General features: G+C 34.0%; 1 protein-coding gene across 1 annotated transcript in view; it reads left to right on the plus strand.

The window, feature by feature from the left end:
- CDH10 (cadherin 10) overlaps positions 1 to 12,097 on the plus strand; it is a 157,119-nt gene extending 145,022 nt beyond the window's left edge. Inside the window, exons 10-12 of the mRNA XM_053596532.1 lie at positions 6,201 to 6,309; positions 7,240 to 7,491; positions 11,053 to 12,097. Of these exons, the coding sequence (XP_053452507.1) occupies positions 6,201 to 6,309; positions 7,240 to 7,491; positions 11,053 to 11,543 (852 nt within the window). The 3' untranslated portion in view covers positions 11,544 to 12,097. The remainder of the gene's footprint in view (positions 1 to 6,200; positions 6,310 to 7,239; positions 7,492 to 11,052) is intronic.
- Positions 12,098 to 12,358: the final 261 nt, after the last annotated feature.

The raw sequence follows: 12,358 nt of genomic DNA on the forward strand, positions 1-12,358 counted from the left end.
CATCCAGGTTAATGCAAAGGATGTAAAGTCTCCATTTCTTTAATGGCTGAATAGTATTCCATGGTGTGCATATACCCCAGTTTCTTAATCCATTCCTGGGTTGGTGGGCATTTAGGTTGTTTCCACATTTTGGCAATTGTAAATTAAGCTGCAATAAACAGTCTAGTGCACGTGTCCTTATGATAAAAGGAATTTTTTCCTTGGTAGATGCTCAGTAATGGGATTGTAGGATCAAATAGGTTTAGCTTGAGTTCTTTGAGGTTTCTCTACACTTCCTTCCAAAAAGGTTATACTAGTTTGCAGTCCCACCAGCAGTGTAAAAGTATTCCCGTCTCTCCACATCCACGCCAGCATCTGCAGTTTTGAGATTTTGTGATGTGGGCCATTCTCACTGGGGTTAGATGGTATCTCAGAGTGGTTTTTATTTGCATTTCTCTAATAAATAAGGGTGATGAGAATTTTTTCATGTTTGTTAGCCATTTGTCTGTCTTCTTTAGAGAAGGTTCTATTCATGTCTCTTGCCCATCTGTATAGGGGATTGTTGGCTTTTTTCATGTGAATTAATTTGAGTTCTCTATAGATCCTAGTTATCAAGCTTTTGTCTGAATCAAAATATGCAAATATCCTTTCCCATTGTGTAGGTTGTCAGTTTGCTTTGGTGGTTGTCTCCTTAACTGTACAGAACCTTTTCAGTTTAATTAAGTCCCATTAGTTTATTTTTGTTGTTGTTGCAATTGCCATGGCAGTCTTCTTCATGAAGTCTTTCCCCGGGCCAATACCTTCCAATGTTTTTCCTACGCTTTCTTTGAGGATTTTTATTGTTTCATGCCTTAAATTTAAGTCCTTTATCCATCTTGAATTAATTTTTGTGAGTGGAGAAAGGTGTGGGTCTAGTTTCAGTCTTTTACATGTGGATATCCAGTTCTCCCAGCACCATTTATTGAACAGGGTGACTTTCTCCCCATGGTATGTTCTTGTTTGGTTTATCAAAGATAAGGTGGTTGTAAGTTGTTGGTTTCATTTCTTGGTTTTCTATTCAATTCCAAATGCCTATGTCTCTATTTTTGTGCCAGTACCATGCTGTCTTGACCAGTATGGCTTTGTAGTACAGACTAAAATCTGGTATGGTGATGCCCCCAGTTTTATTTTTATTACTAAAATCTGCCTTGGCTATACGTTTTTTGTTGTTGTTGTTGTTGTTGTTGTTTGTTTGTTTTCTGGTTCCATACAAAAGACATAATCATTTTTTCCAAATCTTGAAAGTATGATGTTGGTATTTTAATAGGAATGGCATTGAATATTTAGATTGCTTTGGGAAGTATAGACATTTTAACAATGTTGATTCTTCCCAGCCATGAGCATGGTAAGTTCTTCCATTTGTTAATATCCTCTGCTATTTCCTTTCTTAGGATTTCATAATTTTCTTTATAGAGGTTCTTCACCTCTTTTATTAGGTATATTTCTAGGTATTTCATTTTCTTTGAAAGTATGTGAGGGGAGTTGTGTCCTTGATTAGCCTCTCATCTTGACTGTTATTGGTTTGTACAAAGGCTACTGACTTGTGGACATTGATTTTATATCATGAGACATTACCGTATTTTTTGATGACTTCCAGGAGTCTGTGGTTGAGTCTTTGGGGTTCTCAAGTACAACATCATGTCCTCAGCAAAGAGGGAGAGTTTGACCTCCTCTGCTCCCATTTGGATTCCCTTTATTTCCTTGTCTTGCCTAATTGTATTGGCTAGAACTTCCAGCACTATTTGAAAAGTAATGGTGACAGAGGACAACCTTATCTGGTTCTAGTTCTAAGAGGAAAAGCTTTCAGTTTTATTCCATTCAGTAAAATATTAGCTGTGGGCTTGTCGTAGATAGCTTCAATCAGTTTCAGAAATGTGCCACGTATGCCTATATTCTTCAGTGTTCTAAGTAGAAAAGGATGATGGATTTTACCAAATGCTTTTTCTGCGTCTGTTGAGAGGATCATATGGTCTTGGTTTTTGCTTCTGTTAACATGATGGATAACGTTTATGGACTTGTGTATGTTAAACCAGCCTTGCATCCCTGGGATGAAACCTACTTGATCATGATGTATGACTTTTTGATGGTAAGCTGTAATCTGTTGCCTAGGATTTTGTTGAGAATTCGTGCATCTATATTTATTAGTGAAATTGATCTGAAATTCTCTTTTTTAGTTGGGGCTTTTCCTGGTTTTGGTATCAGAGTGATGTTTGCTTCATAGAACATGTTGGGGAAAATTCCTTCCTCCTCAATTTTTTGGAATAATTTCTGCAGTACGGGAATAAGCTCTTCCTTGAAAGTTTGCTAGAATTCTGATGGGAAGCCATCCAGACCAGGGAATTTTTTTGTTGGAAGCTTTTTTATTGTTTCTTTAATCTCAATGCTTGAAATTGGTCTGTTCAGGAGTTCTATTTCTTCCTGGCTAAGTCTGGGGAGAGGCTGTGATTCCAAATATTGATCCATTTCCTTCACATTGTCAAATTTCTGGGCATAGAGCTTCCAGTAGTATTCAGAGATGATCTCATGTATCTCTGTGGCATCAGTTGTTATTTCCCCTTTATCATTTCTGATTGAGATAACTAGAGATTTTACTTTCCTATTTCTAGTTATTCTGGCCAAAGGTTTATCTTATTTATTTATTTTTTTCAAAAAACCAACTTCTTGTTTTATTAATTTTCTAAATGATTCTTTTGTTTTCAATTTCATTGATCTCTGATTTAATTTTGGATATTTCTTTTCTTCTACTGGGTTTAGGCTTAGATTGCTCTTTTTCCAATTCCATAAGATGGCTTGTGAGATTGTTGATGTGCTCTCTTTCTGTTTTTCAAATGTAGGCACCTAGGCAATAATTTTTCCTATCAAAACTGCTTTTGCAGTATCCCACAGGTTTTGGTAGCTTGTGTCTTCATTGCTGTTATGCTCAAGGAAATTAGCAATTTCCTGTTTTATTTCTTCTTGCACCCAACTGTGATTCAACAGAAGGTTTTTTAATTTCCATTTCTTTGTGTGGTGTTGAATGTTTTTGCTGAAGTTGAGTTCCACCTTTAGTGCCTTGTGGTCTGAGAAGCTACAAGGTAAAATGTCAATTCTTTTGATTCTGTTGAGGTTTGTTTTGTGGCCTAGGATATGACAATATGGGGCAATGAGAAGAATCTATATTCTTTACCTTTGAGATGGAGTGTTCTATATGCATATATCAAGCACAGTTGTTCTAGGGTCTCATTTAAGTCCCTCATATCTTTGTTTAATTTCTGGTTAGAGGATCTGTCCAGCTCTGTAAGAGGAGTGTTGAAGTCCCCTGTTATTATGGTATTATAGGATGTCATATTGCTTGAACAAGTAAAGTCTGTTTCAAGAATCTGGGAACATTTAAATTGGGTGCATAAATATTTAGAATTGAAACGTCTTCTTGTTGTATTTTTCCCTTGACCAATATAAAGTGACCATCTTTGTCTTTTTTGACTTTAGTTGCTTTGAATCCACATGTATCCGAAAATAAGATTGCAACTCCTCTTTTCTTCTGAGTTCTGTTTGCCTAAAAAATTATCTTCCAACCCTTAACTCAGAGTTTTAATTTGTCTTTTGAAGCTAGGTGTGTTTCCTGCAGACTGCAAATGGATGGCTTGTGTTTTTTAATCCAATCAGCCAATCTGTGCCTCTTCAATGTGAAATTCAAGCCATTAACATTTAATGAGATAGTTGATAAGTGTGGTAGTGTTCTACTCATCTTATTTTGTGAGAGTCCATTGCTTAGTTTTATCTTTTGCATCAGTGTGGAAGTTAGGATCTGTCCTTTAATTGCTGAGTTCTTACTTTGCTGTTGATCCATTGTGATAGTCAGTGTGCAGAACAGGTTGAAGTATTTCCTGTAGAGCTTGTCTTGTTGTGGCAAGTTTCCTCAATGTTTGTATATCAGTAAATGATTTGATTTCTCCATCCATTTTAAAGCCTAGCTTAGCAGGATATAGAATTCTGGGCTGGAAATTGTTCTGTTTAAGTAGATTAAAGGTAGATGACCGTTGTCTTCTTGCTTGGAAAATTTCATTAGAGAAGTCTGCAGTCACTCTGATGGATTTGCCCCTGTAGGTCAACTGGCGCTTCCTCCTGGCAGCTTGAAGAATCTTTTCTTTTTTTTTTTTCCCTTTCTTTGGAAATGGATCAAAATGAGTTTGTCTCCAAAAAGGAGCAAAATAGTGATGCTTACAGAGAGCCACAGAAAATAGTTTTTATCTATTTTTTTTTATTGTTGGGGATTCATTGAGGGTACAATAAGCCAGGTTACACTGATTGCAATTGTTAGATAAAGTCTCTCTTGCAATCATGTCTTGCCCCCATAAAGTGTAACACACACCAAGGCCCCACCCCCTCCCTCCGTCCCTCTTTCTGCTTCCCCCCCATAACCTTAATTGTCATTAATTGTTCTCATATCAAAATTGAGTACATAGGATTCATGTTTCTCCATTCTTGTGATGCTTTACTAAGAATAATGTCTTCCACTTTTTTTTCAAACTTCTGATTTCACAAGACTTTATGGCACATTTGCCAAAATAAAAACACTGTGATTTTTTTAATGCATGCTTAAAAATGGAAAGGAAGACTAGACTGAGAGGTAAATTCTAGATATGAAGAAGTTGGACACTAGAAGTCAATTTATGGTGATAGAGGAAGAAAAATGATCTTGTAAAGGTAGTAAGTACTCGATCTGCAATCGAGAAGTCGTAGGACATAAAAATCGATCTAGATTCTGCAACATGTGATTCTACTTTGTATCATCAACGTGAGTTCGACTTACTTCTTTTTAATATTTAATGAAAGCATGTAAATTGATCACCTGTCTTTAAATCAGTAGAGCTACAATCTTCGATTAAAATATGTATTTTAATTGTTAATATTTATGAAAAACTTTGTAATTTCTTACATGGAAAGATATAGCCATTTGTTTTAAGAAATGTATAATTTGGAGCCATAAAAACAAATTGAGTTTGTGTTTGTAAATTAATTTTGAGACAGATTATACAGGTTAAAATGTCAATTTATTTAGAAGTATTATAGTTTTTTATTTTAAAAGATCCCTCACTCTTCTACATTTCAATCATTCTGTGTGTCTATGTGTGAACATTAATGTAGTAAACTTAATGCTTAAGAATTTCCACCAGTGTACTATCTTTCTAGATGTTCTTCCATTTATGCCCTTTTCCTCCTCAATATATTTTTAATAAATAATTATTTAAAAAAGAAAACCTATAGAGTGTACTTGACAGACAAGAAAACCATCAACAAATGTTTTTGTGACTGGAGTAAAACTTCTTAACTGGGATTACTTAACATTATTTTGACCTTTTTTTGTTTAATTCATTCACATATTAATATTCTCTTTCAGATTTTCATAATTCTTATATGTATTTAATCTTAAATTAGACTTAAATTCAGCCAAGTGGTTACTCTGCTGTATTTTAAACATGTTTGGGTATTTTAAAATGATTTTAAGTTTTAAATTATTCTTGCTGCTTATTTCCAAACAATAAACATATATCTTTGTCTGGTCTAATTATATTTCTTGTATCATCTTGCAATAAGTGGTTGAAGTTTTAATTAAACAGCCTAGTGCCTCAAATTTATCACTATTATATTTTTGAAATTCAACATAGATGCAAGTGCAAATGAATTGAACTGTTACTGCTAAAGTAGATAATAATGTAAGACTTTCTTTTTAAAAGTAACATATAATATTACCTGAAAAGTCTTTACATGTCTTGAATATTTTTTATTTTATTTTTAGGAAAGAGCAAAGCAATAGTCACAGTAAAAGTTTTTCTGATATTAGACAAACTGAAATAGATCAATGTGTAAATAGATATAAAATAACTTACCCATTCAAGTACTATATGTAAATCAATAGAAGTCCCTAAAAATTTAAAATATTTTCATTACCATTTTGAAGGAAAGGGTAATATCCAAAATAGAGATGAAAGAGAGAAAGGGGGAAAGAGAGAGATCATTATAATCCAAGTAATAAGAAAAGACACAAATTAACTCGAATAAAATATACATGCATGAGGAGCAAAATCAATTACATATTTAAAAACACTTAGACAAAATGAAGATGTTAAAAAATTACATATTCTAAGAAAATTATACCCATAGATGTTTGATAATAGTATATTTTTTTCTCTTTTCTACAGCTTATACAGACTATAAGTGCTGTAGACAAAGATGACCCTTTAGGTGGGCAGAAATTTTTCTTCAGTTTAGCCGCCGTCAATCCAAACTTCACCGTACAAGATAATGAAGGTAAATTTTAAAACTTATTCATGATGATTTAAGATGACATTAACAGGAAATGTCCTCTAAAATACCTATTACAATATAGATGCTGTAACAGTGTATTGATCTGAGTTTTAAAATTATGTTTTAATCAGATAAATGATATATTATTGTAGTGTCTTTCACAATGTTTATTTTACTCTCTTCTATTTAAAATAAAACACATGAACGAGATCTCTTTATGGATGCTGAAAAACACTGAGACTAAAATGTTAAAAAGACTGGAAATAGTCACTGGCTACAACAACAACAATAAAATAGGCCCTGTTGGTAATAAATGAATGACTCAGTGAGACTCTTAGGTAAACTTGGATGAGATTTAGCAGCAGCAGATTCACCAAAGCTACAGGGGCATAGAATAAGAATAAGAAGGACAAGTGACCTTACAGGACTAAATACTAAGGCATTGCTGCAATGGCAAAAATTATGACTCTTGAGGGTTTTTGACTTTATTCTTGATTTAAACAAATATAAGAATACTTAAAATTTACCCAACCTCATTTGTCCTCATGAATATTAATGTGTGAGCACACGCACAGGCATCTGTAAAGGAAAAAGCATTTATGATGTTTTGTATGCCAGAAGGTTTTCTGAAAACTGAAAAACAGCAAATTATCGTCTATCGAGTCTTGGTAAATGATTCACTTATAAAAACAATCACTATTTTGAAAACACTATCGAGGAATGATGTAAAAACTTAGTAAACAATCCATAGTATTAGTTTCTCAAATTAATTTATGTCGTCTACATATTAATTGCATTGGGCATATTTTACTTAAAAAAATATCAATTTTATATTTTGCATACACCCTGTATCGTATATGTCAAACCACAGTTATTAGGTTGAGACAAACGTACTATCCCAAACCATTTTTAATATTTCAAATTTTATTTTAGATAATACTGCCAGAATTTTAACCAGAAAAAATGGATTTAATAGACATGAAATCAGTACGTATCTCTTGCCCGTGGTCATATCAGACAATGATTACCCAATTCAGAGCAGCACGGGGACGCTAACCATCCGGGTGTGCGCTTGCGACAGCCAGGGCAACATGCAGTCGTGCAGCGCGGAGGCCCTGCTGCTCCCCGCCGGCCTCAGCACCGGTGCTTTGATCGCCATCCTGCTCTGCATCATCATTCTGCTGGGTAAGAAAGACACTTTAAAGCCAATGGGAACATTTTCTAGATTTCCTACCATATTATGTTTTTAAATAGAAAAGTTGTGATTTAAATACATCCCCCAATATTAACCCTCAGTCTGAAGACAGGCATGAACTATGGAGTATTGTTTATACTAACATACTATTTTTTGCTCAGAATATATAAAAATATAAGAAATGTATGGTAGTAGTGATTGGACTTGATTTCTTGGGACTTAGGATTCATTCACATGTGAATTCAAGTATGCAAAAACAACAATCTGTCTTTCACTCCAATATATTAAACAAAAAAAGGAAAGAACAATGAATGGAAGATGGCTTTTGTAGGAACTTGGAAACTTGAGATGGACAGTTGCAATTCTTGCTAGCCAAGTGGAATTTTCTAATGGAATTATGTTTTTTGAAGCTTAGATCTAATGAACAAGTGAAGGAAGAAGCCTAGAAGGCCAGTGCCCCCATTATTTTACTGCTGACTCATCATTGCTCTCCTGAATGCTGTAGCAACAGGTTCTGTGGCCTTGTTTGTTTCTGGATCATCTGCCCAACTCCTATACAGGAGAAGGGGAGGAGCTGAAGGAGTTGGAGGAGAGTAGTGGAGTCCTAACCTTCAACTCCAGAAATTGCGCAATAGCAGATCTCAGTAAGACTAATCGAACAAAGACAAGGGTAAAGTTAACTTTCCTTAAACTGGCAATTGAAAAACTTGAATTGATGATGAAGCCCCTCCCACAAGCATCTCTTTACTCAATTACTGCTAAATTTTTGTACTGACAAAATAAAGTTAAATAAAATGATTCAGCCTTTGTTGCAAGTTTTAAAATAATGCTGACAATATTAAATAGTAGCAATTTTGATTTTACTTATTTATTTTTTTTTTTTTTGAGACAGCGTCTCACTATGTTGCCCTTGGTAGAGAGCCTTGGCATCACAATTCACAGCAACCTCAAACTCTTGGAGTTAAGCAATTCCTTTGCCTCAGCTTCCCAAGTACCCGGGACTACAGGCACCTGCCACAACACCCGGCTGTTTTTCTGTTGCAGTTGTCATTGTTGCTTACCTGGCCTGGGCTGATTGAACCCACCAGCCTTGGTGTTTGTGGCCAGCATGCCGATAGTAGCAATTTTTATAACTATGAAAAGAGAGCCCGGGTTTTACATGAAGTTAGGACATACAACCAAAAATAGATTGAAACAACTTCATCATTCTATATAGAATTTAGTTATTTCCACTTCACTTTATAGAACATTTCATTCTTCTAATTTTATCATGGCATATATACACTGTGGCTCTGTGTTTAAATAATTAGTCATGACACATAAATCATTAAATGTATGTATGACATGGACAATTCCAGATTAGATTTTTATGTAGTTCAGGAAATGAGAACTTGCACATTTAAAATAACCTGTTACTATGGAATATGAGACAGAACAGGACTGTTCCAAGTACTACAAAGAAAAATAAACTTGATTTTATTTATTAGAATATGTGAGAATTGATAAAAATTTTATTTTTATAATCTGACTTGCCATTAATATAATAAACATACTAAGGAAGCTAACAAATATGCTTTGTTGTAATTGGATGATAATTGAAAATATGAATAATATAAATATTTATTTGAGAGACTAATGTCTTAAATTATATACAAAAAGTACTTATTAGAAATGGAAGTCTCTAGTAAGAATAATATTAGGAGTAGCAAGTTTTATTGTGTTTTCTGAGTCAAACTCTTATAAGCATTTTACCACAAAAACATTTTTAAATTTGACAAAAAGTATGGAGCATTTATAATTATTATCTTCATTTCACACACAATGAAACTGAAAGTAAGAAACATTCAAAACATTTTACAAGGTCGCCAAGTTTCTGAATGGCTGAGCCAAGTTGTCTTGCTGTTAATCACTGTACAGACAGATTTCCAATCAAAAAGCTTATTTCCAATTTTTTTCTTACAATGGCTGGATGCAGGGCTATCTTGCATCTTCACTGAAATGATATTAAAACATCCTTTTACTTGGTTTTTGTTTCCCCAAAACAATGATACTCGATTTTATAACCTAGAACAAATTTACTATGAACTGATTTTGAACTAAAAATCAGATTAAATTTACTTTTCAGTTACATTAGGTTAAAATTATTTGTGTGAGTACTCCTGTGACCCTAATCAAGTAACATTGTATCTAACATTTTAAGAAGCCGGGAAATGAACTGGGACTTGGAGCCAATCTTAGTAAATTTTCATTATCCTCACTATTTGATTTTTACTAAGATTGATTAATAATAAACAATCTGAGGCTTAAAATCTTTACATCATTTTTTATGCTTGAATAAATACATAAATTTGTGCAAAATAAAATGTCATTTTCTCAAAAACTTCAAGAATACATTTTTGCAGTCTGCCTATTTAGTTTTTAATTACTTTAACTCAAAGAAAAACTTATTTATGTATTAGAACTTTTTATGTAGCGTTAAAAATGTTCTTTGTTTTCGTTCACATAACGTTGAAGACAAACTAGTGTAAGCCTTTGATTTGTATATGTCATTAAAATTTTCCCTTTCTTTTTCCCCATCTAATGGAATTCACATTTGTTCCTTAAAAACATTTTAAAAGCTGAAGACAAAAATATTTGGGGATAAATAAAGGTGAGAAACTCTAATGCAATTAGAGGACTCTGGTATTAGTTTTTTTTTTTCCTGTCATTTCTACTATTATCATTATTATGACGATTAAGGTCATTATTATATCATTGATGTTTTATTCATAGAAATGGGGGAATATATTTTCTCAGCAATACACATTTATACATGTGGATCTCTACTTATTTAAGATACATCTAGCCAACTTTCATACATATTTTTTGTATTTAATTCAATGTAGTAATTTGACAATTTTGGTGGGAGGAGTTCTCATGAAAGATCTATATTTCCATGGAAAATCTCATAAATTTCTAAGCCCATCTAATGTCTAGATAACTGTTCTATTCCCGGTACGAAAAACGAAGGCCTTCTTTTAATAAAGTAAAACTGTGAAAATCCATCACCAAAGCTATTTAATATAAATCAATTCTCAATACCTCCTGCAGGACATTGCTTTTTAGTAATATAAAGGATGTGAAAAAAGTGAACATATTTTTCGCCCTTTTCAATTGCTTTATTTGGCACTGACTTCAACTTCCTGTATGTTTTTATACACCATCCTATGTTCTTATTTAATGCAAAAGATAAATTTTGTCGGTATAATGAGGAATCATTTTTAAACATATCTTAGATAAACGGACCAAGTTTTAGTTACCAAGTTTGGGATTATTCCATTAAAATTTATTCTGTTTAAAAATAAATTAGAAACACTGATCCTAAGCACTAACTACCCTGGCAAAAAGCTCAAACATCTCCTCTTCTAAGCCCCTCAAGTGCAAAGTTATTCTTAAATTCTAATCTTTATAAAAAGCCTAGGTAACTCTAATGCTTTTATAATACTTCCTTCCACTCGTTATTTGTGGTTTCTTGAATGAACCTCTAATGCACCTTCTTGTCTTTTTTCAAGTTATAGTAGTACTGTTTGCAGCTCTGAAAAGACAACGAAAAAAAGAGCCTCTGATCTTGTCTAAAGAGGACATCCGGGACAACATCGTCAGCTACAACGACGAAGGGGGCGGCGAGGAGGACACGCAGGCCTTCGACATCGGCACCCTGAGGAATCCTGCTGCTATCGAGGAAAAAAAGCTGCGGCGGGATATTATCCCCGAAACGTTATTCATCCCCAGAAGGACTCCCACAGCTCCGGACAACACGGACGTCCGGGATTTCATTAATGAAAGGCTGAAAGAGCACGACCTTGACCCCACCGCACCCCCCTACGACTCCCTGGCAACCTACGCCTACGAAGGAAACGATTCCATCGCGGAATCTCTGAGTTCCCTGGAATCAGGGACTACTGAAGGAGACCAGAACTATGATTACCTCCGAGAGTGGGGCCCCCGCTTTAATAAGCTGGCGGAAATGTATGGTGGCGGGGAAAGTGACAAAGATTCCTAACCGAGGGTCCGTGTTCTGTTCAGACACCAGGAAGGAACTTGATGGACGCTGTCTCCACTTCACAGTATTTGATATTCAGGAGAATTTTCCTGCCACTCAGCACAATTGTTTCTCATTTACTTCTTAATTTGTTCATTAATTACATTAATTCTCTCCTGTAGGATGTCTCATGGAATATATATGACATTTTATTTAATCACTTCCAAGAGCCAAAGCTATGGAAATTCAGTGTTGTCCATCTTAGTAGATAAAAGATCATTTCAAAAGCGTGAACAGGATTGTTCTCCCTTAAGCAACCTCACGAACGTACCGCTTCTGTTAGATACATGTCCCGCCCTTGCAAATGAAGCTTTTAAAAAGGTCAAGAAACATTTTAAGGTATATCCTGTCCTGTACATTAAAATTAAAAAATGTACATGTGGTGTTAGTAGGTGTAATATGCAACCTGGTATACAAATGTTTGTGCAATTTCATTTCATCAAATTCTATCTGCTAATGTTTTATATTTATATTTTTGTATTTATTTTTAAGAAATAAACCAGTTTTTACAACTACCTTGTCTCCAGTTTGTTTTTTCCTTTAAGGCTATCTCCATGAATTAAATATCTTGACACAGAATTACGTTTTATCTATCTATATGTATATGTATATGTGTGCGTATCCGTATATACAGGTAAGAACATAGTGTCATTTTATTAGTACTGAAAGCTCCAACCAAATTAATATAATTGAAGTAAGAATTATTTTTCAAATGAGTCTTTTTTATGTTGCAAGATGTGAAAAACTCTTCATATTAGAAATAGTCATTTGTAGAA

Source organism: Nycticebus coucang, chromosome 1 (assembly GCF_027406575.1).
Source record: "Nycticebus coucang isolate mNycCou1 chromosome 1, mNycCou1.pri, whole genome shotgun sequence".
Taxonomy (NCBI): Eukaryota; Metazoa; Chordata; class Mammalia; order Primates; family Lorisidae; genus Nycticebus; species Nycticebus coucang.